At 37.0% G+C, this 26,754-nt stretch overlaps 7 protein-coding genes and 1 long non-coding RNA gene across 12 annotated transcripts in view; 3 read left to right on the top strand and 5 right to left on the bottom strand.

The window, feature by feature from the left end:
* LOC110843612 (ribosomal protein S6 kinase alpha-5) overlaps positions 1-8,361 on the top strand; it is a 54,350-nt gene extending 45,989 nt beyond the window's left edge. For all 4 annotated transcript variants that reach the window (XM_022089585.2, XM_022089586.2, XM_022089587.2 and 1 more), the window contains 18 exons: positions 247-357; positions 1,322-1,357; positions 1,455-1,502; positions 2,291-2,394; positions 2,478-2,628; positions 2,751-2,915; positions 2,991-3,098; positions 3,210-3,431; positions 3,532-3,702; positions 3,785-3,963; positions 4,044-4,074; positions 4,156-4,268; positions 4,345-4,382; positions 4,466-4,603; positions 4,693-4,748; positions 4,848-4,956; positions 5,035-5,156; positions 5,239-8,361. In XM_022089585.2, the coding sequence (XP_021945277.1) occupies positions 247-357; positions 1,322-1,357; positions 1,455-1,502; positions 2,291-2,394; positions 2,478-2,628; positions 2,751-2,915; positions 2,991-3,098; positions 3,210-3,431; positions 3,532-3,702; positions 3,785-3,963; positions 4,044-4,074; positions 4,156-4,268; positions 4,345-4,382; positions 4,466-4,603; positions 4,693-4,748; positions 4,848-4,956; positions 5,035-5,156; positions 5,239-5,949 (2,613 nt within the window). In that variant the 3' untranslated portion in view covers positions 5,950-8,361. The remainder of the gene's footprint in view (positions 1-246; positions 358-1,321; positions 1,358-1,454; positions 1,503-2,290; positions 2,395-2,477; positions 2,629-2,750; positions 2,916-2,990; positions 3,099-3,209; positions 3,432-3,531; positions 3,703-3,784; positions 3,964-4,043; positions 4,075-4,155; positions 4,269-4,344; positions 4,383-4,465; positions 4,604-4,692; positions 4,749-4,847; positions 4,957-5,034; positions 5,157-5,238) is intronic.
* Positions 8,362-9,407: 1,046 nt separating this feature from the next.
* Positions 9,408-13,941, bottom strand: LOC110842805 (troponin T). Of its 2 annotated transcripts, XM_022088624.2 has the most exons (17): positions 13,792-13,941; positions 13,585-13,624; positions 12,910-12,930; positions 12,839-12,841; positions 12,374-12,403; positions 11,613-11,640; positions 11,471-11,529; positions 11,346-11,412; positions 11,092-11,283; positions 10,959-10,991; positions 10,701-10,865; positions 10,593-10,610; positions 10,428-10,520; positions 10,182-10,341; positions 10,009-10,094; positions 9,796-9,927; positions 9,408-9,724 (listed from the first exon to the last, which is right to left on the bottom strand). In XM_022088624.2, the coding sequence occupies exons 2-17, from the start codon at positions 13,605-13,607 to the stop codon at positions 9,680-9,682; spliced, it is 1,155 nt and encodes a 384-aa protein (XP_021944316.1). In that variant the 5' UTR covers positions 13,608-13,624; positions 13,792-13,941; the 3' UTR covers positions 9,408-9,679. The 2 variants fall into 2 exon arrangements, with proteins under 2 accessions (XP_021944316.1, XP_021944317.1); XM_022088625.2 differs by lacking the exon at positions 12,374-12,403.
* A 1,122-nt stretch (positions 13,942-15,063) lies between these two features.
* On the bottom strand, positions 15,064-18,590 carry LOC118434377. The gene is made up of 10 exons (XM_035847717.1): positions 18,475-18,590; positions 18,208-18,301; positions 18,035-18,116; positions 17,845-17,961; positions 17,676-17,763; positions 17,441-17,586; positions 16,956-17,380; positions 16,538-16,870; positions 16,027-16,436; positions 15,064-15,949 (listed from the first exon to the last, which is right to left on the bottom strand). The coding sequence occupies exons 2-10, from the start codon at positions 18,258-18,260 to the stop codon at positions 15,903-15,905; spliced, it is 1,701 nt and encodes a 566-aa protein (XP_035703610.1). The 5' UTR covers positions 18,261-18,301; positions 18,475-18,590; the 3' UTR covers positions 15,064-15,902.
* Positions 18,591-19,101: 511 nt separating this feature from the next.
* On the bottom strand, positions 19,102-21,615 carry LOC110844796 (tRNA (adenine(58)-N(1))-methyltransferase non-catalytic subunit TRM6). Its single transcript, XM_022091087.2, has 3 exons — positions 21,480-21,615; positions 20,110-21,304; positions 19,102-19,471 (listed from the first exon to the last, which is right to left on the bottom strand). The coding sequence occupies exons 1-3, from the start codon at positions 21,560-21,562 to the stop codon at positions 19,292-19,294; spliced, it is 1,458 nt and encodes a 485-aa protein (XP_021946779.1). The 5' UTR covers positions 21,563-21,615; the 3' UTR covers positions 19,102-19,291.
* LOC110844802 lies at positions 21,580-22,558 on the top strand. The gene is made up of 3 exons (XM_022091092.2): positions 21,580-21,714; positions 21,864-22,215; positions 22,291-22,558. Exons 1-3 carry the CDS (start codon positions 21,621-21,623, stop codon positions 22,340-22,342), a joined length of 498 nt encoding a protein of 165 aa, XP_021946784.1. The 5' UTR covers positions 21,580-21,620; the 3' UTR covers positions 22,343-22,558.
* LOC110844799 (NAD-dependent protein deacylase sirtuin-5, mitochondrial-like) lies at positions 22,460-24,035 on the bottom strand. Its single transcript, XM_022091090.2, has 6 exons — positions 23,754-24,035; positions 23,525-23,682; positions 23,196-23,410; positions 22,936-23,078; positions 22,713-22,863; positions 22,460-22,652 (listed from the first exon to the last, which is right to left on the bottom strand). The coding sequence occupies exons 1-6, from the start codon at positions 23,842-23,844 to the stop codon at positions 22,595-22,597; spliced, it is 816 nt and encodes a 271-aa protein (XP_021946782.1). The 5' UTR covers positions 23,845-24,035; the 3' UTR covers positions 22,460-22,594.
* A 132-nt stretch (positions 24,036-24,167) lies between these two features.
* LOC110844798 (17-beta-hydroxysteroid dehydrogenase 13) lies at positions 24,168-26,745 on the top strand. The gene is made up of 4 exons (XM_022091089.2): positions 24,168-24,588; positions 24,663-25,258; positions 26,308-26,421; positions 26,513-26,745. The coding sequence occupies exons 1-4, from the start codon at positions 24,412-24,414 to the stop codon at positions 26,568-26,570; spliced, it is 945 nt and encodes a 314-aa protein (XP_021946781.1). The 5' UTR covers positions 24,168-24,411; the 3' UTR covers positions 26,571-26,745.
* LOC118434205 lies at positions 24,837-26,309 on the bottom strand. The gene is made up of 3 exons (XR_004833832.1): positions 25,833-26,309; positions 25,368-25,752; positions 24,837-24,945 (listed from the first exon to the last, which is right to left on the bottom strand). It is a non-coding gene; the product is annotated as an uncharacterized LOC118434205 (long non-coding RNA).
* Positions 26,746-26,754: the final 9 nt, after the last annotated feature.

Raw genomic sequence — 26,754 nt, 5'->3', positions numbered from 1 at the left:
TGTGATTCACTGTTACGTCAAGCTTCAATATTCCTTTGACATTTACATTAATCAATGAGCAGAAATGTTGTTATAATTTGAATGACGAAAGGAAAGAAATTCGTTGTGGGATTTGGTTGGAAGAAAATTTGATACTGAATCGTTATATCGAGTCGTCTTCTAATTATTATTTCATCAATGAAAACTAACAATAATCCGGTCAATGTGCGAGACTTGAGTTAATAAAAGAATTTATATTCTTCATAGCTCGGAATCATCTATCGAGACATCAAATTGGAGAATATTCTGCTCGATGCTGATGGACATATCGTGCTGACTGATTTTGGCCTAAGTAAAGAATTCCTTCCGCATGAAAAGGTAAGTCAAAATAAATTGCAAGAAGAAACTGTGCAGAGTAAGTAGTTCTACTTTTAAGACTCTTTCCATCCACTAGTCGGTTCCAAACTTTGCTGTAATTATACTGCTGAAAAGCTCCGTAGTACAATAAAATTATACTATTTGCAATAATTTAATCGGCTTTAGAGGAAAAAGTTCACAAAAATTATCTTTGTTCTCGAAGTATGAGTTGGTATGATTTTGAGTCAAGATGATGTCATTTTCTATAACACATGTAAGGATACAGGTGAAATTCTCACCTTTCCATTCTTCATATACAGCGTGTTCATGCCCAGAGACTCTTGTTTTATTTGTTATCTTGGGTATCACATTTCCGGACCACGGCAGAACTATTGTTTTTCTATCCTTTGGGATTCTATATATTGACTTGTATCCTAAGCGTCTTCATTGGGTAATTATTCTCCAGAAGAATCTCTATTGTGTAGTTTATTGGACGTGGCCATCGTCCGAAAGTCGTGTGAGAAGTGTGTCCACAATGCCAATTTCGTCTGGGTGAAAAGACTTAAAATTTAGGTATTGATTAATGTGGGTAGGTTTTCGTAGATGTGATATCCGAATGAGTCATCGGGTTTCTATTAAAATTCTATTATGATTTTCGAGAACACGACCTGAATTCCTTGAATCGGAATCAGAGCACCAAAACGAGAGGAGGAAGAAAAGGGCAAACTTTCTCACTTTCTTCGTTTTCTCTTGAGTCCTTTGCTTCGTATAACTAAATCCACGCGTATCGATTGATGCAGCATACTGCACGGGCTGACATTGACCCAATGCCCAAGTTTTTTCACTGTCCAGAGAAATATGCTGCTGCCTGACACATTTTCCCCTTCAAACACAAATGGAGTGAGAGTTTTATAAGTAGTTTTTCTAATAATGCATTCTTAAATATATTGGTAATTCACAGTACAAAATTTTGTTGTCATTTTAGGAACACCGGACCTACTCGTTTTGTGGAACAATTGAGGTATGTAGCTGCCTAGTGCCTAAACGTTTTATCGCTGACATATGTATGAAGTATTCTTTAATAACGTTAATAATTATATTATTCCTTCTAATTACAGTACATGAGTCCAGAGATCGTGAAAGGTGGAAACATTGGTCATGATTTTGTAAGTTATATGTTTAATTTCTTTGCATGTATAGATACATAAAATAATAATAAGGTGGGTTTAAGTAGGATAATCAGGAACTGTTATTTTGTGCCAAAAACTGTGGTGCATAGTAGAATTTACTTTATGAATGGGCACAGGACGATGCGACAACGGGAAGTGCATGGTTTTTTGTTGGCTCTGTGCCCCTCCTGCATCATTGGATCTCGAGTGTTGTTTACAGCACATTCGTATCTGGAAATTATATCATTAGCAGAGATTGAATTGAAATCCGTAGTAGCAGTCGCACGACGGAATAAAAGTAGCACTCAGCAAAGGCAGTGAGTTGACCTGATTTCTTGGCATTTGTACCACTAGTGCACACACACTGCACATCTTCAATTCATGCATGTAGGCCAACTTGTGGTGGGGAATTACTGAGTGAATATGTAGGTGGCTATGTATGATTTCGTGGTGCTGAATTGCAACTACTTTCTACCAGCAAATGTACATTGTTTTTTAACACTATTTTGAGTGCACTTATGTAAGAACTCCAGGCACCCTACTTATGGGATTTTAAATTTTGTACAAATGAGCATCTTTGCATAGTAAAAGAAGCATTATGTTAACAATTTGATGCGATTTTCCACCTTGTAAACTTTGAGAAAATGAACTTGCATACATTACGGGGAGTTACGTTGACATTATGAATTTATAATTTCATAAGCATAGCGCGATAAGAAAAAATTTCACCAAGTTTGTCGTCACAATATGAACGGTTTTGATAACATTTTGCTTTGCCCATCTAGGCTGTGGACTGGTGGAGTGTGGGTGTCCTAACGTACGAACTGCTCACTGGTGCCTCTCCTTTCACTGTTGAAGGCGAAAAAAATACGCAACAAGAAATCTCAAGGTACGTATACAATTTAAATGCATGTTGATTCTCAAATTAATTCGAGACAAGCTTCAATATCAACTTTTTCATGAAAATTTCAGACGCATCTTAAAAATTGAGCCTCCCATTCCAGACGATTTGTCGCCACCTGTGAAGGATTTTATTTGTAAGATGTTAATCAAAGAGCCACGACAAAGATTGGGCGGTGGACCCACTGATGCGACAGAAGTCAAATCACACGCATTTTTTAAGGTAATGAAGGACCACACAGTTACTGCAAAGCATTCGATAACATCTAAAAGAGAGCCAGTCATGACAAGTGTTACCGCCTTGAATATTACTAATCTCTAACAATTATACTTTTACTATTGCAGGGAATCAACTGGGTTGACATGGCAGACAAGAAGATCAAGGCCCCATTCGTACCCAAAATTCAAAATGAGCTAGATACCTCCAACTTTGCGGAAGAATTTACCAAAATGGTCCCAACGGACTCGCCTGCAATTGCAGTTCCTCCAAACTTTGATAAAATATTTAAGGTAAGGGGAATTTAAAGAGGAATTTAATCTGATGCAAAACACCTTCTTATTGCATGTGTTTATTTGTCTTTATAGGGTTACTCTTATATTGCTCCGTCCATTCTATTTTGTGATAAGAACAACGTTATTAAAGATGAAATATTAAGACAATCGCAAGAAATGAACTACAATTTTCCAATCGCTGTAAGTTTTAAAATTTGCTAGCACATACATATTTCCATGTCCATCTCATTTAACTAATTATGGTTTGCATACATGCATATTATACAATCTAATTGCGTTAATATTTTGCAGAACTCTCCATTCTTTGATTTGTATGAGATTGACCTGAAAAGTGGTATTTTGGGAGATGGGAGCTTCTCCATTTGCCGTAGATGCGTCAAGAAGAGCACTGGGAAGGAGTATGCAGTAAAAATTGTGAGTCGTAAGGTGGATTCGTCAAATGAGGTTGCTCTTCTCAGGCTGTGTCAAGGTCATGAAAACATTGTAAAACTTCACAACGTCTATCATGATGAGGTAAGATTTATTACTTGGATAGACACAGTCTTGCCCGATTGTATGTATAAGTTCAGCCACAATGTCGGATTTTCTAATGCCTATATTTTCAATCATTTAGGCGCACGCCTACATTGTCCTTGAGCTTTTGAAAGGAGGCGAGCTATTGGACCGAATTCGTCAAAAAGAACGGTTCACAGAAGATGAAGCAAGTCAAATAATGCGAAAGTTAGTGCATGCTGTGCATTTTATGCATTCCAAAGGAATCGTTCACCGGGATTTGAAGCCAGAGGTATTCAACTATACATTCTGGTGTTTTAATGATGGATTTATTACTCAAAGTTTGGAATCTAACCTTATTTTTGATAATTCAGAATCTCCTTTTCGTTGACGATAGTGAAGATTCGGAAATCAAAATAGTAGATTTTGGATTTGCAAGATTTAAACCCACGGAGAAAGAAACGATGAAAACTCCTTGTTTTACATTGCACTATGCAGCTCCTGAAGTACTTCGACAAGCAATGAATCAAAACGATGAGGGTTATGGTTCTAGGTAATTACAGATATTATTAAGTAATTAACGATGGGAATAAAGAGTTGGAAACCTGACCTAACTTGGTTCATTGTTTCCAGTTGTGACATTTGGTCGCTGGGTGTGATTCTGGTAAGATATGTTTTTTACTATTTTTTTGTAATAGCCCCAATTTTAGTTCCTGCGCCATATTAATAAATTGTATGCTTACAGTACACGATGTTGTCGGGAAGAGCTCCATTTCAAGCACGAAGCAGAGAGGATTCTGCAGCAGCTATCATGGCTCGCATCAAAGGAGGTCAATTTGACTTTAATGGCACAGAATGGTGAGTGTACAACGCTTTAATAGAAACGAGACATTGATAACCAATTAGAAACATTCTTACAATTCTAATTTTGCAGGCAACATGTATCTCCACAAGCAAAGAATGTGACAAAAGGTAAGTTGCATATTGTTATCTAGTTCAGCTACATAGCTATTTAATTGGTTTGTTCTTATGATATTAAAAAAAATAATTTATAGGGATGCTCACTGTTGAACCTACAAAACGACTGAGAATGGAAGACTTACTTGAAAACTTGTGGTTGGAGGGAGGCATGGGTGGCTTGTTGGCTACTCCCAGTATTTTGATTAGAAGCCACCGTGGTGCTGAGACTGCAGGTATTTACGGTTTTATTGTTACTGCTAAGATTTAGACTTGAAGTGTTTTATGCAATTATCTAAAAATCAATCAAAATTAAATTTTACAGTCGGGAAAACGTTCAACGCCTTTCATATGGCTCAAAAAGAAGGCTTTCGTCTACAGGTTGGTTGACTTTATTTGATTAATGATTAGGTCCATCCATATCAGCTCAAGTTATTGGAACTAATTAATTAATGAGGTTTGGTGATTTATTTATTTTAGGACATTGCATCCTCAAAGTCACAATTGGCTCAAAGACGGAAAATTAAAAAGTCAACAGACGGACGATCGTCATCATCCAGCAATTTCTCATCTGCATCGTCCTTGTCAGGTATTTACAAAATTGGTATTAAATATTATTGTACAAAAAGAGCGAGAGAGTTTAATTGTCAATTAAAACTTGCTATAGGCGGCTCGTGTGGGGTTAGTAAAGGTTCCGATTCCAATGCATCATCCACTTTATCAAAGAGGAGTTCCAATGAGCAAGAAGGTCCAAACTTTTTCACATTTGGCGAAGCCCGTGTTCAAGAAGTATGTTTTTATTGCAAATTTTAGTTGTGTAAATGCATTCACAAAGCAGTTGGATTTATTGTTATTATTTTTTAAATTTCAGTATATTTCTTCATTGCCCGAGCGCAATAGCAATAGCTTTAGTTCTAATTTCCATTCTTCCACGTCGTTTTCTGGGAGCAGCGTCTCTTCCATTTCCAACGCAAGTTCTGCCCGTGCTGTTCATTCCAGAGGCAAGCATCCAGGACCACCTCCCTTGACGCCTGTCTCCACCTTCTCATTTCCTCAAAACTCGACTGACTCTACCAAGAAAGTGCGAACTACTCCGCCCACCTTGGTGGCTATTCATCCGTCGGTGCCCGCTACTCAGACTGTACCTGTTGAGGTCAAACTTCCCGTAACTCAAACCCTTGTCACTCAAACAAAGATACCAACGACTGGACCCTCATTTCCGCCCACCTTCAAATTTGAGCCGATAATGACGAGAGCCAGAAAACGGAGAATAGACCAAGGGGGAAGGAAAGGAGACTTAAAAAGTGCCTACGTCAAGGAAAATCCTGCGACTCAAGACGACAAGTTGTTCAACTGCCCAATTGGTGGAGACGTCCTGAAACCTGTGGATCTGGCTCTTCCTTCTCGTGTACGTCAACAACAGCAAGATTTATTACCCGAGCCAGTCGCTGAATCAATTGGCGTTGAATTCCATCGTCGCCATCACCACCCAGAACTCGCAATATCGCCCACTTGTAATTCCTCGTCTGTTCATGAAGGGCCAACTCAAAAGTATAAACGCAAGCGTATGAAGAATCTGTGATACATGTGGAATCTAAAAGGTTCACAATTTATCCTAGATCCCAAAATCAAGGTTGCGTTAAATCAAAATGTTGCATTATTGCTACTGATTACCTCGTAACTGTATCCGTGTCTTATTCATACATACGCGTATATAAATAACTTTAAACGAATCTAATCCACGAGCATTCTCGTCCCCTCCAATAATTTGTCAATGCGACAAAATAAGTAAGTTACAGTTTATGCAAGACCAAGTATTCTCAACTGATAATTAGTTGCATACAAAGTTGTTCTATTTAAACATCAGACTAAGTTATGCATGTATTCACTTGGTATTCAGTGAGTATTGAGCTCATCAGGAACGAATCTGCGAATATCGTGTTTACATTGATCAATCAGCTTAACCCACTGATTTATCAGTAAATCAATTATTCTGCAAATGAACAGACTAAACTAAAGTCTTAATCGTATAAGTAAATAATTTTTGAAATCGATAGATATATTTTATCACAACTCGGAAATATTGACGAATATATATGTTTGTTTTATATTAAGAGATTTATAGTAATAATCATTAATGAATAGATATTTTATTATTTATCTAGACACATACATATAGATATGCATCTCGATATGCACTTGGTGATTTTAACTGTCAAATTATGAATCTGTGCCCACTTAATCATGTGAGTATTATTATGACGAAATATTTAGCAGTTGTACCTTATACATTTTTATGTGGATCAATGTCAAATGGGAATCATGTACTGAACAGAATTTGATTCCTCGAAATTCTTCTTCTAGATATGAGCACAAGTGTAACGTACGAATGTGATTGAAATTATGTTCTAGTGAAAGACTGGAGCTGAATTTTGACAATTGAGCTACATTTTTCAAATCTAAATCTTACATATTATGTATACAGACTATTCCAAAATCAGAGTTGCACTTACCCACTCCAAAAAATTGGCAAACTTCATGAAACGATGTGCTTTTTAAAAGACTTGAATTGTTCAGTCTTTACACACTTGTGATTGCCGAATCAAAAATACAGCAAATCTATACAAAGTCATTCTTAAGTCTGTTGTTTTTTCTACACAAAATTAATTCGTAACTAATTAAGATGTTTGAATATTATAAGAATATTTGGTGTGGTTGTTCAAGACTGATATTTTTTATAATAATCCATGATGCAGGACCACATTCAATGATTGTTTGGCAACTAAATGTTGAATTCATGCATACAACTTTTGTTTAGATTAAGCAGGTTTTTATTGTATTTTCATCGTTTATTGATTTTTATTATTATGTTACCAGTCCTCAGTCAAACACAATTTTTTTTCTATTTTATCTGTGTCCGAAATATTTTAAATGATTTAATTAGTTAGCAGAATTATAGAGTATTTGCTTTGAGATATTTTTTATCGGTGCAATTTCAAAGTCAATGAAAAACAGGAAAAATGTTGATGATTCATTGAAGCCATTGGCTGTGTTACTATTAACTAAAATTGTGCAAGCACAAACACTTGTGTACGAGTAACAAGAAAACAAAATGAGACAAAGATTTTTATTTATTTAAATGGTGCTATTTGCTATCGAATGCAATATCGAAATCGAAAAAATTGTAATTTTTTTAACGCCCGTAACCCCGCATATTGAAAATTTAGGTGCACTATTGCAACTTATTATTTAGTAACTGGTGACATGGTGGTAGTTTGGAATGTATGCAGTGCATGGTAAATGAGGCAGATAATGCCACTGCCACCAGTAAGTTTGAGTCAGCATTGGAAGAAGATACCAAAATCAAGGCTCTGAAATTGAATCACAAAGCCAACAAGTCAACGAAAATTGAATCACTCATTCACATTAATTGTTTTGTACTTCGAATAGTGCTATGAGGTCATATGCAGTACAGGATTACAGAGTAATTGAATTCATCAAAGGCGAATTTTGTTCCCTTTGTTCACTAATATACCTCGATCTCCTTACTCTTACATACTACTACTACGTATCCATGTACCTGTTTCCCATTGGAAGTGCTGGACTTGAAGAATTATTAGTAAAGTTTATTAGCAAATTTGAAATTCAAAAGATATAATTCCATTGTTTGAGTTGAAAGTTGATGTATTGTTCAAAGTATGGTTTTGATTTGTATGGTCAAGGATCGTGTTCTATTATTGCTAAAATACTTATAAATATAGTGAGATAATTGCCCAGTGTAATTAGTTTTTGTCGTCTATTTAAAGTATAAGCCTTGATGAACATGACTTGGACTCATTCTTAGAGAACGAAATGATTTAATGTTTTGTATCTCCTTCTTCACCTTTTATCCAACTTTGTAAGAGTACTTTGTGAAAGAATATGAATTGAATAGCCATTACATGTCATGAAAGTAATGTTGCGGAAGATTTTAATAAATGGAACTTAAAAATTATTTTTACTGCTTGAATCAATATTATTATCATTATTATTTACATATGTGCATGCATGCATACATACAGCATTTGATGAAGTAAATCATTAAATTAGAAGAAAACAAATATACAAATCATATGTACATACATGCACGATTCACACACAAGGTTCCCTAATTGAGGGCTCAAAGTAAGAAAGTCGGCTGTGATGATATTCAACTTTCACGGAGAACGAGGCATAAATTCTGCTGTTACTTATTGTGGACCCTCGAAAAGATCTCTCGTACGGTCCGTCGCTTGTGTCGTCATCCAGCGTCACTTTCTCCGTCAAGGACTTTATCCAGCTCACCCGTAAACACCCTGCCTGCGATAACCACACCATCAGAATTTTAGAATTATGCAATGTGCTTGCATAAATTATATAAATTGAATGCTAGATACTTACTCGACTCCTGATAAATTGAACCATGGACGATACTAACTTCCACATGTTGGCGTCTGAGGATTGGCTTCTGACAATTATTTTTATATTTTAACCAAAATTTGGTGGAAACGGTTGACTGGGATTGTATGTTTCAGTGAGTGCTCCAACTTTCTCTGCTACAAAACTACGGACTTTCGCATCCTCGGCATCATTTGCTTTTATACCTTCCGACCAAGATCAAAGAGTGACAATAGCGGATCATGAACGTAATGAGTCAACTTTTTGACCATGACATGCTCTGTTTTAAACTTGTAAAAGCTTGTTAATTAATTTAGTTTTGTATGCACACGAGCAATTACAATAATTCATAATTCGGTTTCAAGAAGATGTGGTTTCAATATCAGCATTTGAGAGAATCAACATTTGAACTCTTGGATGAGTTGCTTATTGGCTTGGTTTACCCGTCCCTCCTTTGTTCCTTTTATGCACAAACTTTCATGCATTGTGTGGACTGACTGTGATGCAGAGTATTGCAGAATGCTTATTAAAATCATAGTGACAAAGTTTTGACTAAAATGAATAATGGGAAGACTAATTATCATGTCGTTCAAATAAAATAATAAATCCTTAATAAATCCGAACTTTTGTTTGTGGATGTTTTCACATTTTGAGTTTATTAACGTTATGACATGGTATACAGATGAAAATAAGGTTTTAATAGCAAAGAGTCCGAGCAATCCTCTCCAAAAGTATTGTTTACAACACACCATCATCATCATAGTTATCAATTTGTCGAACAACTCAAACCAAATAGCTAACATAAAAAATCCAAAGCCAATCTGATGGGAAATCCCAAAGGAGAGATTTTATGTAAAAATTTCGGATGAGTTAATTTTATTTCTGCGATGACATGCTTATTCCTCTTCTTCCTCTTCCTCCTCCTCCTCTTCTTCTTCCTCCTGAAAAATGAATACAATTGTTTTAAAAATTTTCTTCTACTTGTGAATCCAAATGCAAGTGTCATATGCACCTCTGCTTCCTCTTCGGCCTCAGCTTCTTCACCAGGAGCTTCGGTCTTGTCCTCCTCAGGTTCTTCTTCTTCACCAGGTTGCTCTTCATAGAATGATGGCTCATCAAGAGCAATAGGTTCCAGAATGTCACGCTGTAATGTAAGAATTTTGAATGGTACGCGTCTTTAATAGCACATTCCTTAAATCCAACGTGGACATGGAACATAACTTACTGCAGCTTGCGCCTCTTCTTCCTCAGGTGTTGGAGGATCATTCTTCTTCTTTCCGGGTCTTTCACCAAACCACTTTGGAAGCCGAGCTAATTACAATGCATACAACTTGATTAACATTTCGGAACAATAAACAGCAGACAATACATTTCCCACAAGATTCCGGGCCAACTTACTCTTTTGTCTTCCATCATATTCTTCCATCCTCTCTTGCCACAACTTGTCATTGACTTCTTTGTTGATCTTGGCGTAACCACCCTCAAAGAGTGATTTCCTTTCTTCGTAGGAACGGGTATCAACACGTCGTTCAAATTTGGATGCAAGACGGATTTTGGGCTTTCATAAAAATATACGAAACCATTTAGTTTACATATACAAACTTTCGTTGCTGCGTAGAAAAATAACTGCAAGTGTCGACTCACTGGGTATTTTCCAGTGAGGGCTTCGGGGTTAAGACCAAGTTTCAGGGCTTTCTGTCTCAACTGTTGCTTTTTACGCTCTTGTAACTCTTTCAACTGTGTAGTGAGAGAGGAAACAATTAATAACCTAATTAATCAGCCAATCTCAAATTTTTTGTGCATACGTACGTCGTAATCCTGCCTTTTCTGTAAGACATTTAATAATGCAGATTAAATATCTCGAGAAATTAAAATTTCCCAAATTAAAATATCGTTAACTTAAAAAAAGTTGCCTACCTGTCGGTCTTCCAAGTCATATTTCTCGGTTTCCAGTTTAACAATGGCTTCCCAAAGTTCATTTGCCTTTTTCTTCAGTGCATCCAAACTCATACCGTCAATGTCCAAGGGCTTGATACGGAAGCTGAGAGAAATTTTCTTCTCCTCAGCCAATTGCTCTTTGGTCTGATTAAAAGACAAGACAATTAGTGGAATTTGTCATGAAAGTGGGGTTTGCGGAGGAAATAAATATAAAAAAAAGTTTACTATATGACTAACCTTTTGGAGCTCAAGAGCTGGATTTGCTCCAACCTGAATTAAATGGAGGAGATATTAATCTATGTTTTTATGCTAAATATACATGTGCGTGTAGTGCATTAATTTCGTAAACTATTTTAGATTATTTTTAAACCTGAGCATTAGCACCAAATTGTTTTCCAGAACCATCCAGAACCATTTGCTGCCTTTTCTTCTCTGCTTCCTGAAGACGTCTCATCTTCTCCTCTTGGTCTTTGCGTTTCTTGTCCTCAACAGCCGCTTGTCGCTCCTTTTCTTCCTGGATCTTCTTAGCCTCCAAGGCTTTCTCTTGTTGTTCTCTGAGAACCTGATTTTCAAACACAATGCATTCACAATTTTGAGCTCAACTTTAAATTCTCTGCACCGAACCTTGCGCTTGGACTGTTTTTCCTTCAAGCGCTTCAGTTCTTCTTCCTCCTTCCTCCGTTGCTTTCTCCTAAAATGATAATGGCGTTAATTTTTAGATGGATGGGTGGTAAGAAACCGAACCTTACCATTCCTCAATGTAATCCTTGAGCTGGTCATCGAGTTCCGATGCCTTTTGTTGACGTTGCTGTGTTTACATGAAATATAAAGAATTGCGATCATGCATTTCTTGGTATCGTACATTACTGTTATATTTTCCACTATACATACCTTGATGAAATCAGGTTGGACGTCTTCCCTAATATATTAAAGTTTGATCATGAAAATGGTTTGCAAGACTCAAATATAAATTAACGGCAATAGTTTGTATAGTTAATGAATTAACGGCAACCTGTAACATCACCATTGTGTAAAAATTTACGAACAGAAGACAAACCGTGAAGACTGGAGGACGAGGGACAAGCTTTATTGCTGTACATTATTATCATTATGCGGGACAAGAGGACAGGCAGCATGCTCAAAATAAATAAATAAATCATAAACAAAACGAGGATAGGGTGGGGTTGGGTGTAAAAAAAAGTATAGTCACCAAAATATATAATTAATAACGGAGTGGTCTCATTTAAGCGGTCCACAATGTTAGATAATCGCATATTGCAAATTCCTTTTTCTCATCAAGTGACATTTTTTTTAGTTGCAATGAATAATCTTGCAAAAAAGATAGCATATTTATGTAATTAAGAGAATATATAACATTTTGGCTAAAACAGTTTCATAATATTTAATACTAATAATAATAGCCCATAGTCGTATATGTATGTAGGCTACTATTATAGATTTTGTAATTCACGGCCGAACGCCACAACGCGTTGTGACGCCCTTCTGAAAACGCAAAATTCAACCAAATAAATCACCAATATTAATGGTGGTGGATATAGGGTCAAACTGTGAATTAATGATAAACTAATTCAAAACGAACAAAAATCTAAGCCGAAAAACGAGAACAAAAGACAAACATTTCTTCAACGTACTTTTTAGAGGGACCGCCTGAGGCAGTGGACCTATAAAATTTATAGGAAATAAAATAATAAAATAATCATAAGGAAATTTAGGAAAACTTAAAAAAACTTAAGGAAGGAAGTAAAAACAGGGAAAGTGTAATTTTATCTTTTAAGATATTTTGGTGGTGATGTTGGGAAAAAGTGCAATTATCGTCATTTCTGTTGACCAGGGTCATTCATTACTCAAGGCGAATCTATTTACTACATAATTTTAATTTAAAAAATGACCAATGATTGATTGAACAATCATTTCAGGGCATCTTATACTGCTTTCTCTAGGAATGACGTAACCATTTGTTCAATATACTGCACTTTTATCAAGGTCTAAAAATATCGTTTGAGATGACGCGTCGTTGAGCGAGCAACATTTATTTTGTTTCGCATCCTCGTTGAAGAAAAAGAGGTTGTCCATCAATATGGATGTGTTTCGCTTACTTTCTGCAATTAAAAATTGACATTATCGGTCAGTATAATTTGTTAGTATGCCATGTTACAAATAAACTTACGGTTCTTCGGCTTCCTCCTCACTTCAGGGACACATGAAAAAAATGAGGACATTAAGCAAATGAAAAATCATAATTAACCAATCTTCGCAATTGCACAATCGAAGGATGCTATGGCACGCGAATCAAATGTGTTGCATTGCTGGGGAAAGTGCCATATTTGGCAGTGCATGATAGCAGATGTGATAATAATGTTGTAAATCTTATCGACGGTATTTTAGCATAGCACCATCTACTCCACGCCCTGTGACGCTCTACCCAGTTCAGCACGTCTTTTTGGTTTATCTATTTTTAACTTTGGAACTAGTAGAATATACAATATCGAATTTGTGCGACAGCCATCGCTTAATCCCGGCGATACCCGCACATCACCGACTCTGAGAGATCATATACCATTTAGTAAATCAAGCGTTTGAGATTTAAAAAGAATGCATTAATATTGTAGAAATGCTGTTGTAGCAAAAGAATTTTTTTCGAATTCAAGCACTCGACATTGTTAAAAAAACAATCGAAATTAAAATTCATTTTTTTGCTCGCTGCTATCTATGCAATTTCTCGCTTGCAATAACGTAGATCTATTTAGAAACATTTATGTCAATTTGCACAATGAAATGCAGTGTCCCTCGTTTAGCACAATTGTTCACATTGGTTTAATCAAATGTCAAATAATCAACGTACGAGTATTCTTCTTCGTCAGACATGATTACAGGTGGTGGTCCTGGACAAACACAAAATAGCTCAAATTGAGTTAATATAATTATGTTAACACGGATTTATGTATGACATCGTAGGTTCACGGGTAAATCTTTTTGCAAGGGTACCAGAAACGAACTTGATAAGAGAAATTGTTATAAGATAATTAGGGAGAAATTAAAGTAAACTCACTTAAACAAATAGACAAAAAATTATCGGACTCGAACTACAAGCTCGCAGGATCCACCCGGAGGAGGACGGATTGCAGAACGGATTCCGGAATGAACTAAAGCAATTCCAACCTTGTAAAACTTACCAAAAGCGAAATGTTTAAGAATCAGCTATTTTTAGAAATCAAGCCAACTTTCAAAGTAGTGTGGGTTTTGTGAAGAGAAAATATAATGCATGTTCTCGCATACTCTTTCCGGCATGCAATTTCCTGTAGGAGGAATAAGTCTGTTGGTTCAACTGGTTAAGCACTTTTTGGCGAAAGGGGATTCGCAACCCAAATCCGAAAAAGTGTATTGGGCCCCCAAAACTAAGAATAGATGTTCTGTCATCCTATACGTTACAACGCTACTGATAACTCTTGACACAGTTTTTAACTGAAGGTCCGATAGTCGGATACATACATGCATGTCATACATAAGAGCGTGTGTGGAGGAACTAGAATATTTTGATTGAGAATCAATGCATTGGTTGAAATAAATTTTCTACTGCCGCAGATGCAGAGTAAAATAATTTGTAACAAGATCAAAATAAATTGTTGCCGACCTATTGTTTTATTTTATTTTTCTCATTACCATTCCTTTCAAGGATGCAACAAATTATGCTAAACTAAATTAATACATACATAGGTATTCATGAGGAGCTGGAAAATAATAGTAAAATATAAAAGTAATACTAAGGATTAGCAATAATAATAAAGAAACAATTGAATACTATTTTCTCAATTCTACTTTCACATTCAGGTGGCAGATATGGCGTCTAAATTTCTACACACGCTGTACTCCTTGAATCCAAAAAGTGGAGAATTAGGTGAAAAGGCTAAACACAGGATCATCCGCAGGTTTGGCCGGTTGCGGCTTCATGAACTGATTCTGAACCGCTTCAGTAATGGATCCTTGTTGACCTGTGGCCCCATCAAAGCTTTGTCCAAAAGATGTGTTTGGCATCATTCCTGAAGACTCCGTAGACGACGAGCGACGAAAGAGTCGGCCCAGCACTGCATGAAAAATAATAATTTAGTTTACATATTTCATATGCATTTCATTCATTAGAATTTTTTAGTATTTTTAATGCATATCTTACGACTTGGGCGACGTTCTGCCTCAATATCCACGGGTGGATTGTTGCTGGTAAATTTTCGTGCCTCTTTTGCATCCTGTGAAATTTTATTACTTAATAATTTCAAGAAAGCCTATAAAGAGTGCCTTCAACCGTATAATTGATTATTAGGACTCACCATGTTGTATGTATTTAGTGAAGATGATTGTTATCGAAGACTGAAGTTATGTAATTTCAATTGAGCTGAATATCCTCATTCAAGCTAGATCACTTATGAACTGAGGTTGTGCTGTCGACTGCGTCCCTTTATGCAGTCCGGTATTTGCGACGTGAACTTGCGAAATGCGTCGCATTTTCTCGTCTATATTATCCTACGGAGGGATCACCTTCAAGCACAATACTCCTTGCGCCTATCTTTGTATCATCCAGACCACGGCGTGTAGGAAGTAAACAAACCAAGGAAAATCAATATTGGCAACCGGGCTGGAGTTAAATGGGCGGTATGCTAGACGTATGTACATACGTACGTAAAAACATTCTAGAAGTGAGCAGTGATGATATGATATTTGCACGTAGGACGATTATTAGTGGAATTTTATAGTTGATAGTTATCCAGCACGTGCATTTGTTTAATTATTTAAATTAAATTCTATGACATAATAATACTTCTATTACGAGCTAGCCGAATGTTAAAAATTAGCACCCTTCTCAATAACCTTTGTACTCTGTGGTATGTATGTAAATTCAATTGTCATACGTAAATACATATACAGTAATTCCGGTTCGCACACCCGGCAACATTAACGCTGGTGATTGCGTAATCGCAGCGTTTCAAGAAAAAGTTCATTGAAATTATAAATTAAAACATTGTTAATAAACATGTATGCATACATACATCACATTTCATTTATTAACACTTTCACCAACGAAATCATGACGTCTTTTTGTTACTCACGTAGTGAGGAAAGGTTTGTTGAAATGAAATGACTTTGAACGTCTGAAACTGGTGCAGGTCTTTAATCTTCTTCCTCCTCCTCGTCGTCATCCTCTTCCTCTGCTGGTTCTAAAATACAACCAGATGCATATATGAACTTCGCTTGTTGCTTTGTTACTGAAAAATGAATCATAATTATCACTAACTTGGCGATTGCACATTTTCATGTTCTTGTTCCTTTTCCTCGTCCCCGGCCGGATTTGGAGGAGCAGCATCGGATGGGGGAGCTTCACCGGTTGCAGTGGTGGGGGCAGCTGTTTCCTCCTCCCCTTCTCCAGATTCCCCTTCTTCAGCCACTTCCGGCATAACTGGTTCTCCCAGGTCGTCCATTGCAGTCAGGGACGGGATTCTCGGTTTACCTCGAGCTAGGAATTTTTCAAGCACTTGTTCCGGCAATGTTTCTTCAACCGGCGGAAGTTTGAGGTCAGGGAAAAGCTTGGATGTTTCCTTTCGACCGAAAACCTCGTCTTTGCTAACGTGCATTGGAACCATTGTAGCTAAGGCAGATTTCAATGAGGTGTTTTTGGGGTTGAAGCTCACCACGTAAACTTCATTACTGGATAAATACATTATTGAATGTTAAGTTACAGTTAAAAACCGACATATATACATTAAAATGTCAGTTTTTATGGTATATTTATGAATATTAATTAATACGTTATGAGATTTGCTTTCTTCGTCATGATATCCGCCCCCTTGACTTCCCAAGATTTGAGCATTTCGTCTGCCATTGGAATAGAAATTTTCATTTTCCCTTCAGCCACAATGTCAGTCTTGTTAGCTTGTACTTCAGCATTGTCCTTAATCGTGTCCATCACATTAGCTGAGAATATAGCGACTGAATATTTCCCAGATTCAATAGTGGTGTACTGCAGAAGTGTTTCCATGAAGGTGGGGAAAAAATTCAGGATGGCAAAGCGTTTATCCTCGTATTTTCTTGGACACCATACACCGCAGAGTTGATCTCCTTTCCCGTACACGCCATGAAGCCTTAAATCAGGTATTACATTTACCTTTATGTTCAGTACGGGCCAGCTGGATTTTTGTGGACATTTGCTACAAAATTAAGACTTACGAGTATGGTGCAATTTCCAATGCGTCGGTGTACTTCAAAGGACCGATTTTCAGTCTCATCCAGTCATCTGCAGTTTCCAATAAGGTGCCGACGGGTTTTTGCTTTTTCATAGCAAGTGCCTTAATTTCTTCGTGTTCCAAAAGTAATCCTACACATTCTCCAACGAGTCCCTCAGGAATCGGAACTTCCAACATTTTTCTTCGTGGTCTTCCACTACTCTTCGTAACCTGAGGTTTGGGGGTTTTGCCACCACCCTCTTCGTCCTCGTCTCCCCCAGCTACGGAAGCGTCATCGTCACCTTTCCCATCATCCCCTTGAAGCGGCATATCAATAAATTCTTGGTTGGGGTCAGGCACCTCGTATGGGATCCGGTACAGCTTTCTAGCCCAATCTTCTGTCATTTTCATGTTTATTTGTTGCTCAATCTTCCGAGAAAAAATAGCACAAATTAAGGACCTGTCTGAATTTGGGGATGACCAACCTACCTTAAAATCTCCAGCCAGGAAATCCACAATTTCTTTTGCTTTGCCATCTTCAACGAGGAATGGCTGGATAATTGCTACTGTGTATGGCTCCAGAGCGGTCATTAAACTTAAGCTGGACTCTCTCCGGATCTCATTCAATGATTCAGCTGTGATTTTTTATAAATCATCATGACAAAAATTTATGCATGTACATTTATAACTTGCTTATGATAAGAGTGTTTTTTAATAATGGTACCTGCTTCTTCTTCGACAACAAATTGGGCCAATTTGGCTGCCTCTGCTTCTATTTTGAGCTTTCTACTGGCCTCGTCATCGATGGAGATCTTACATAAATTGAATTTTACAGTTAAAATGCATTCACTAATAATTTTTTTAATCATTTTGAAACTGTGTAAAGAAAGTACGAAATTTCGTCGAGATTTTCCTTCGATGCATTCAAGCTCGTGTGCGAATTCAGATTTGATGGCATTGACAAGGTTGGGTACATGCGACCCTCTTAAAACACGAATAGGCTTTCCTCCCTAAAATAATTAAGTTTAGTTATTTCATCAAGTCGCTCTTATGGAGTAGATAAATTAATAGTTTTTCACCCACAGCGCAAAATAGCCAACATGGTTCACTTTGGTCCTTAAATCTCATTAAATCATCGATCGAGTCCGAACAAGCCATTCCATACCTAATTTGTAGGTACGCAATAAATAGTGGAAGAGTAGAATATAAAAACGTCATGTATAATAAAATTTCCAAGTTCATAAATATCTAATTACCACAAACGATCATCGTTGACTTCAACTTTGACCCGTTTCAGAATGTTGACCATTGATACGCACGGGCCTGCCCAGCTTGCATACACGTCAATCACTGCAGCCACGAATGAGTTTTTTCATGTTAATTTATAAACGAATTTAGCTTATGCAAAAAGTGACGACAATGCACTGCATTAATACGCATCGTCGTGTAAATCCCCAAAATGTGACATTTTCGACTTGTGACCTACATGTGTATACCCACGAATGAAATGAGGTGGTACGTACCAATGAGTCCTTCTCGTCTGAGCAATCCTCTCCATTGGAGTTCATTTTCAACCTCTATTATTTTCAGTCAAAATTAGCACAATACGACATATTAAACGCAGTGATTACGAAGTAAGTTGACATATGTGAGCAAGTATGTGAGTATATATAGTATGTGAGCAAGTTGACATACCTATTTGAAATTGCATAGAGCTGTCCTGCTTTTTAACTACTGCTGGTTTCGCCATTGTGACTGGAGAAGTTATGCAATGAAGAAATTAGTAGAAGCAAAGCAAATAAGAAATTCAATGCTGAAATATTTGGTTCAATGTCACCGGTGAATTTAGAATAGATAATTCTGACTTTATGCTGGCATGGAAATTTCACACTTTTTAGTTTACGTATCAGTGATTGATGGTCATATAAATCTATGAAAATGGAGCTAATGGATTGCAGGAACGTTCCATGTTTTTTTCACGAATTTCATGAATTCCATGAATCCACGTCAAATAAATCTAATTTAAATCCGGTGGGGTCGTAAATGCACATTTTATGACAACGACAACATTTTACGCGTATATATAATTAAGATCTACTGGGAAGACTATTATGCTGTAGCTAGAAGTAAACCTAGGTTTTCAAAATTCATTCCGATGAATTGGCACGTGTCCTTATACTCAACTTTATTTACTTACATATGGCGTCAATGTATCACAATGTGTGCTGCATATTTTTAAAGACACTGTTTTTGATTATTTCCATAATTTATTATTAGCAAATTATTATAATAATTTTCAAATTCTAAAAAATAAAAAAAAAACATTAATGGATAATAAATCTAATTTAACGAATTTCTGACATAGGTTCCGTAAAGAATGTAACCTCCAGAGGAACTCATAGTTATTTCTGGATGTGTCCGATCAGTTTCGACTTGAATGTTCCTCATCCAGTTATCTACGATATGTATATTAACACCAAATCCACTTTCTTTCACCCACGTGTAGCATTCCATGAGGGGCTAGAAAGAAGGTCAAATACATATTTAGTTTAATACATTAAGGTACCAGAAGAAGAATTTTGCTTAGAAACGGGTTGGGTTTGTCCCCTCGATTTCGACGGTTTGCGTAATTTTAAAAATTATACTCTGGCAAGCAAAGTTGGAGCAAAACAATTCAAGATTTTTTAAAAAGCAGCATCAACTTGGCCAGATCAGTGGTACCCTTTAAATCATGCAATGACCCTACAACGATTCCATTTCATTCAAAAATCAGCAGCGCATGAACCGATCATCCTAGAATCATGATTTTGTGCTTAAATTGTGCCCAGATAAATAACGGAGACATCCATAAGGGTCTGCTTTCGTATACGAACGTAGTATGTAAAATAAAAATGAAAAACTATTACACAAACCGAGAAAACTTTGTTTAAAGCCAAACAAATGGCATTAAAACCAAATTCATCCAATACAAACAGTTATGGATGTCTAGATTGACTAATTGGGCTTTCAATTCCATTCAAATCATAAAAATATGTACACGGAACAATCCAGGACTGATTTTTGAAAACTAAAAACCCACACCAAAAATGTAGAGAAAAATTTTGCGGCTGTAAATTTTCAATTCAGTTAGTAATTTAACACGTGAATAGTATTAGTACCTCAGGGTATCCAGAATATATTACGAATGGAGAGGAAGGGAGTAAATGTGGCAAGAGTCTTTGGAAGACGGACAGTGGGTGCTCTCGTCCACAAATTACGAGTCCATGAAACTTTGTTGAATTCAACATTTCCAAAGATTTTTCATTCTCATTTCTGTTGCAACTGCTTGGTTTTGTACTGGAGGAATTCGTTGTTGCTAATAATGGCGAGTCAGATTTCGGACATTTATCGTCCGAGGTTTCCATTCGAATATCTTCATCTTGAACGCTATCACGCTTTGGTTTCTTGCACAATGGTGAATCGTGATCCTCACTGCTTAGAGATGCTACCATTTCTTCATCAAATTTGTCTCCATTTGCCGCTGATTCTCTTAAAGACTTGTTTATCCCACGTCCTTTTATTAAATAAAAAATATCCAAATTTCGTAAAGGTTGCTTCACGACTTCACTCAAATTCAAGTAGGACAGTGCCTGTTGTTGTGGATTTGTTCCTGCATGACAATGTAATAGTGTTCCTAGTCCTCCCATTCTTTGCAACATTCCAGCAACAAGCAACCCGTTAGCTCCATTTTCATAGACAAGAAATTTTTCATTCGCATGGACATTGGCATACGATAGAATTTGAGAAACTGTGTCCAGACGGAGTCCCAACACCTTCATAGGATCCTTCTTAAAGAAATATTCAGTTACAATTGCCAAATCAGGTTTGAGAAATAGCAGCAAATCTCCGTGAACTTTCTCCTTCTTTCTTAAATACTTTTCTTGAGAATACTCGGTTTTATGGACAAATGATTTTGAACTAGAGATGATAGTAGTTAAAATTTCTTGTGATGTTAATCCTTGGTCCTTCAGATTATGGATATCGGACTGGCCTAAAGGCTGAGAGGATTTGTCGTCAATTATGTTTCTATTGTCTTTCCCCTTTGGAAGAGGTGCTTCTGCTTCATAGGTCAACTGGCTGAATGATTTGGACGCAGGTTCGGTCGCTTTCTCCAACGAGTACAATTTTCTGGCTGGCTTATTCCCTGCTTTCCCTCTGTTCTTATTTCCCTTCTGTTCTGATGAGCTTTCCACTTTGGGAGGATATTCGTCCAAAGGCAGGGCAACAATGCGAAATGCTGAGTAAAATGGTTGGCCAGCAGCCTTCTTTAATAGGATTTCCTGCTGGCTTTGACCTTTCCCAAAGATCATGGTTCTACAAAGCACAGAGATAGGCATTATTGAATCATTAACATTAAAATAGACATTTTTTTTTCATAAAACATAGCTCCATTTCGCTACAGTTATAGAATCAGACTAATTTGCATGATTTTGAAAAAGTTGATGTTTTCATGCAGAGACAAAGGAGGGTGAAAGATGAGACAACTCACTGTTCTTCTTGGAAGAGTATCACTCGTTGGTAGGCCCCGCGCTGCACCACCACAAACTCACCGTTCTTGATTCCCTCCTCCATTCTCCTGACCTGTTTTTCCTCCAAGGAAGGAAAACAAAGGGCGTGGGTGGGTGCGACAATGCCTGGCTCAAAACGAAAGTGCGACGAAGACACCTGGATATCCACGCAGTCAAAAAAATTTAAATGTGGACAACTGATGGCCAACGTGTACGGTTAGTCTGGAAAGAGAAATTGGACTTTTTGCCATTCCCCAACTCTTTCTCACAAATGAACGGGGTTTCATGATCTGCTTCAATTTAACCCCTCCACTAATATTATAAAAATGTTGTCTGAATTTGATAAATTGTTCTTTTTTGTGTAGCTTCGACCCTCGCACAACTTCGAATGGGAGCTAGGAAGGTGTTCAACTCCGGGATAAGTCATCATAATAGCCCAACAGATCAGCATCAGGGCAATCAGAGTCCGGGGTCATCGTCAGCGTTTCATAGTCCACCTTCCAGTCCGCCAGCATCACCTCTGATGAGAGATTTATTAAGTGACGATGACATGAACCCCCCTTCACTTCAGGCACAACTGCCACTTGAAATCTGTTCCAACTGCCGATCAAAAAGGGAAGGATGGGAGAAATGCTATTACTGCGAGAAGGTGGTATGTCACTTGCATAATTGTCAAGACTGTCAGAAAGGATATTGCAGCAATTGTTGTATTACCAAGTAAGTAGGCTGACCATTATATGTAGTATGTACATGCATAATTACTTATTGGTAATGATGATAATATGTCTACAGATATGATAATCCAAGTGGAGATACATATTCCTGTTATAGCTGTCTCCACTGAACAAGATGAAAAAGATGTATTTCAATATTTTATCCTCCACTGTTGTGACCTATTATTGTGAGATCCTCGGATTCTCAACTAAGTTAAATAAGTTTAGGTTTTTTGCAATACCAAAGATTTTAATGATTGATTAAGAAATTTTTATTTCCAGAAATTATATTGTCAATTTTGTGCGTTATGCCATTAAGTTTGTAAATAAACTCGGTATCGTTTTAATCTTTGAATACACGAGTAAATCTTGATTCGCAAAAATCATGCATCAAGAAGAGCTTGTGGAATTGTGGACCCACATTGGCCTTCGAAATGAAACCTATTAAAATGATAACGAATGAATTGGAATACTTAGAGATCGTTTTTAATATTTTCTAACCCAAAATTAATAGTTTCCGGCGTCGACTCTAAATTAAATTCCGCTACCGGAATTCCCCTTGCAGCAACTTGTGGAGCAAACATTGCCGCAGGATAAACAACTGAGGAAGTTCCAACGACTAAACATAAATCACATTTCTCGAGTTCCTGGGCTACGTACATATGAAAAATTGATCATCATTCATGTTACAATCGGTGTCAAGTAAAAATTTGCAAAATTGTACCCGATCTGGTCAAATCCTTTTCTTCTAAGCCTTCACCAAACCAAACCACAGCGGGGCGGAGCAGGCCTCCACAGTTATTTTTTCGACATCGAGGTAGGTCTGTTTCTGGTATGCAGGAATTTTCAACATTTGGGTCTGGTGCGCTGCGTATAGTCAAAATTCAGATCATTAAGACTTGTCATTTCCGAATAATGTCCTTCGATCACTAACAATGATAACATTATTACAGAATAACAAATTCTTCGCAGTGACTCACTCACCCCTTTCCTCGTAGTCCTTCACATATTGGACTATCGTAATTGCTAGAAACGTCGTCACATTTGGTGCATCTTGTCCTAAATAAAGACCCGTGGAGTTCAACCAAATCGGAAGTACCAGCACGGCGATGAAGCTCGTCAATATTTTGAGTGATGACAACAACTTTTCGCCCTTCTCCACTCAATCGCTTTTCAAATTCGGCAATGGCAATGTGAGCCTTCATAATAAATTGAATTCCTGATTAATAATTTGAACTAATTTGATAAACAATGGTAACTTTCCATGTTATGTAACTTTAAGTTGCATATTAAGAAAAAATGGCTGTTAATACCGGGTTAGGATTTTTTGACAACACGGTTTCTCTCCGGTAATGGTAAAATTCCCAAACTAGTCCTGGATTTTTGTGGAATGCAGTGGGAGTGGCCAGATTTTGGGCCTGATATGTTCTCCAAAATCCACCAGCCCCTCTGAAGGTGGGCACCCCCGATTCTGACAATTGAAATAAGAACAACCATGCAATCAGATATACTGTATTATACTGTACAATGTAACAACTTTACCAGCCGAAACACCAGCACCAGTTAAAATTACAATGTGCTTGGCTTTCTTGACAATTTCCCGAAAGGCGTTCATATCGTTGGAGGGGCTCATTATGAAATTCACAACATTGCCCAATTTCAAAGTCTGTGATGTATGTATCTGTATTGGGATTGCTTCTTTTAAGTTATCACGGAGGAAATACTGATATGATTACCGACAATTCAGTGAACTTTTCAATGTCATATAACAATCTGCAAAATGATTCATTTCTATTCTCATCTCGCTCGGCTCTTGTCGTCTTCTTTAGTGCAATGTGCATTTTCATCCTGTAATATTATGTACTCTGCCCAGAGCCTCTGGGCTCTTGCATAGTTTATGAAATTATGCGCATAACGCATAGCAAACTATTTATTATAAGAATGCAATTCTTACTGTCGGCCGAACACCGGTACAGTTTAGCAACAATATAATAATACTAAATAATATATCATCATCATATATATGCATGCATGGGTACTCGTGCGTAAAACCGGACGATATAATTTTCTGTTTTATGCCAGAATTTTTTCTTGAAAGGCATAAAACGAACGACTTTATGCGACTCTGTGTTGATATGAATTTGCTCAACGAACTACCAGAAAGCAACCGATAATAATAAGAAAATATTAAGTACGGTTAATGGGTTACGAAACAATGGCACTTGGTTCATTTTTATCATATGTTTCTGAAATATCACAGGATATATTGTATATAATTTACTTAATATTTTACGGAGTGTATGCATTCGCAGTGCTTCCGTGCAAACATTGGTTGCTCCCCCTTTGGCTGAAGCCTGTGGACAATGAGATTATATTGGTAAGAAATTCTCCACTTTAAATTTATTATTATGCTAATTAAAAAAAAGAGATACAACTAATGGCGTTCTCCAGATTCTAGGCCATCAGAATCCCTTAATGACCGAAATTTGCCAAAGATTGTGTTCAAAAGCAAAGAAATTAGTAGTTTGGACCGATTTGGAATCAGAATGCGATAGCGTCTCAAGTTTTCCAAATGAAGGTGTCCTGAAAAATGTCCAATTTGATGAACGTGAATCCTTGGAAGAAGCGGCTGATCAGCTCGAGAATGAAGTTGGAACGCCCACAATTGTCATCAACACGTTGAATAGCTATTGTCCCAAGCCTGGGAAATTGCTTTGTCAGTCCAATGATGAAACTATGAAAATTATGCAAATCAATCTCACAACAAACTTCTGGGTTGCCAGAAAATTTCTCCCAAAGATGATTGAAATGAATAAAGGACACTTTGTGCAGATTAGCAATTTTCCAAGAATTTCCTGGGGTGTTACTAATTGCGTTCCGTATATCGGCTCGTTGTGCGGTACCGTGGGATTTGTGCAATCATTGCGAGATAGTATCAAACATCACATGGATGGGGCTAATATAAAATTTACTACTGTTAACCATTACCTTCCTAGAATGAAGGATTTCTCAAAGAAAGAATCGACTAAAAGTAATTTAGCAATTCGGTAAGTGCTAATTCTAATTGTACATTGTGCATATACCTAATGGAGTGAAGACTGTTAATATGTTTAAGTAGGAAATACCACACGATGTATTAAATATAATTTTGCTTACTATTTTGGCCTTTTGACATGTGCATATATGTAAATTGTGGTATCCGGTTGTTGCGTGGACAATAGAAACGTGTACAGGAGAAAGAATGGACGGGCGAAAACATGGATGTAAATTTAGAGGACGAAAAAAAAGTGTACAAACTAAATGTGTACAAGGACAAAACCTCGACCTATATTATACATATTAATGAATTTTTTAAGGTATTTAGGGAATTCATTGTCATCTTTGTATTTCTTTATCATTTCTGATGAGTAATTTCTGTGGAAAGATTGCCCAAGATGAAATAAGCACCGTTTCAATCGTGCCAGTGGAAACACTTCCTGTTGCATAATTCTCCCAAAAATTAATTGCAATTATTAGAAAGTCCGTCAATGCACCAAGTGTTCTATATTGATTGATTTGATTCTTTTAATAATTACTCAGTTAACCAAGGTATTTATGCAATAGTACATTATACTCACTCACTTGAATATTTTGCGGAGTTGTAAATATTAAAGTTCGCCGGGCATCGCCAGAGTCTTTATACAGACATATCCCGTAAGTCATTGGTTTGGGATTCAGTGAGAACAATTTCTTTCCGACTTTTAGGATTTGTAGAATTAAGAGGCTGCCTCCAACGCTGAATACTTCTGTGTAGAGAAATTTTGTCCAGGAAAGTTATTTAGGGCGTTATCTTGGTTCAATCTACCTGGACATGCAGAATTGCTAGGCTTCCAATATTTCCGAACACTTGACTTTGGGTTGTACTCGGGTCTAAATTAGTTAAATGTCTACTTACATACAAACATAGTGTCTCTATTATCGCCCTGTCCATGTATTCTGCTGTCCCTCTTTTAACTGTACATAATTTAGGTGTACAAGTTTTGCCTGTACATGGTTGACCCTTGTCCATTATACTATTGTCCGCGTAACCGCCTAGCACCGTAAATTGTTTGCGCAGATTACAGAACATTACCGACTCTGAATTGGCTGAGAGGATTATCACTGGATTTCGGAGAAATAAGGAGAATGTCTATGTCCCATGTTCTTTCGGGATTATTTTATGGTTGGAAAAGTACGCGATTAATTGTTGCCTACATACAGGACTAATACACATACGTGTTTCTGTGTATTAATTAATTTGATCATGTTATGTTTTTATGCAGTTTCCTCCCCCTCCAGTTCATTCAAAAGCTGCAGATGTACTTCGTAACAGAGGCTTAAATATAAATAAATCTTGTGTTCAAAACGAACTCTTATCTTCAGCAATCATTGAAAACTGACAATGTTGATTTTGGATTGATTGATATAATTATTTGGCGAATTATACTTTGCCTATCATTATTGTAACAAGACTGGAAAGATAAATAAAGTTATCACTTTTTATATAAAACATAAATTTGAGCTT

The sequence above is a fragment of the Folsomia candida genome, unplaced genomic scaffold, assembly GCF_002217175.1.
Source record: "Folsomia candida strain VU population unplaced genomic scaffold, ASM221717v1 Fcan01_Sc002, whole genome shotgun sequence".
In the NCBI taxonomy this organism is placed as follows: Eukaryota; Metazoa; Arthropoda; class Collembola; order Entomobryomorpha; family Isotomidae; genus Folsomia; species Folsomia candida.
The sequence above is the reverse complement of the archived record's forward strand: the minus strand, read 5'-3'. Positions and strand labels throughout refer to the sequence as shown.

What these genes read in the sequence shown, in the direction of transcription:
- LOC110844799 (XM_022091090.2), bottom strand. Translation starts at nt 23,844, where the DNA reads ATGAGCCCCTCCAACGATATGAACGCCTTTCGGGAAATTGTCAAGAAA. An exon ending in TGTCAAAAAATCCTAACCCG is followed by an intron (nt 23,411 to 23,524) that starts GTATTAACAGCC and finishes TTTATTATGAAG; the next exon opens with GCTCACATTGCCATTGCCGA. An exon ending in AAAGGATTTGACCAGATCGG is followed by an intron (nt 22,864 to 22,935) that starts GTACAATTTTGC and finishes ATATGTACGTAG; the next exon opens with CCCAGGAACTCGAGAAATGT.
- LOC110842805 (XM_022088624.2), bottom strand. Translation starts at nt 13,607, where the DNA reads ATGTCTGACGAAGAAGAATACTC. An exon ending in TCCAACCTGATTTCATCAAG is followed by an intron (nt 11,530 to 11,612) that starts GTATGTATAGTG and finishes ATGTAAACACAG; the next exon opens with CAACGTCAACAAAAGGCATC. An exon ending in AAGAAGAGGCGCAAGCTGCA is followed by an intron (nt 9,928 to 10,008) that starts GTAAGTTATGTT and finishes CTTACATTACAG; the next exon opens with CGTGACATTCTGGAACCTAT.
- LOC118434377 (XM_035847717.1), bottom strand. Translation starts at nt 18,260, where the DNA reads ATGGTCAACATTCTGAAACGGGTCAAAGTTGAAGTCAACGATGATCGT. An exon ending in GTCAACGATGATCGTTTGTG is followed by an intron (nt 18,117 to 18,207) that starts GTAATTAGATAT and finishes CCTACAAATTAG; the next exon opens with GTATGGAATGGCTTGTTCGG. An exon ending in AAGAAAGCAAATCTCATAAC is followed by an intron (nt 16,437 to 16,537) that starts GTATTAATTAAT and finishes GTATTTATCCAG; the next exon opens with TAATGAAGTTTACGTGGTGA.
- LOC110844796 (XM_022091087.2), bottom strand. Translation starts at nt 21,562, where the DNA reads ATGGAGGAGGGAATCAAGAACGGTGAGTTTGTGGTGGTGCAGCGCGGG. An exon ending in ATACTCTTCCAAGAAGAACA is followed by an intron (nt 21,305 to 21,479) that starts GTGAGTTGTCTC and finishes TGTGCTTTGTAG; the next exon opens with AACCATGATCTTTGGGAAAG. An exon ending in TATATTCTGGATACCCTGAG is followed by an intron (nt 19,472 to 20,109) that starts GTACTAATACTA and finishes CCTTCTTTCTAG; the next exon opens with CCCCTCATGGAATGCTACAC.
- LOC110844798 (XM_022091089.2), top strand. Translation starts at nt 24,412, where the DNA reads ATGGGTTACGAAACAATGGCACTTGGTTCATTTTTATCATATGTTTCT. An exon ending in TGGACAATGAGATTATATTG is followed by an intron (nt 24,589 to 24,662) that starts GTAAGAAATTCT and finishes GGCGTTCTCCAG; the next exon opens with ATTCTAGGCCATCAGAATCC. An exon ending in AAAAGTAATTTAGCAATTCG is followed by an intron (nt 25,259 to 26,307) that starts GTAAGTGCTAAT and finishes TTGTTTGCGCAG; the next exon opens with ATTACAGAACATTACCGACT.
- LOC110844802 (XM_022091092.2), top strand. Translation starts at nt 21,621, where the DNA reads ATGCCTGGCTCAAAACGAAAGTGCGACGAAGACACCTGGATATCCACG. An exon ending in ACTGATGGCCAACGTGTACG is followed by an intron (nt 21,715 to 21,863) that starts GTTAGTCTGGAA and finishes TTTTTTGTGTAG; the next exon opens with CTTCGACCCTCGCACAACTT. An exon ending in AGCAATTGTTGTATTACCAA is followed by an intron (nt 22,216 to 22,290) that starts GTAAGTAGGCTG and finishes ATATGTCTACAG; the next exon opens with ATATGATAATCCAAGTGGAG.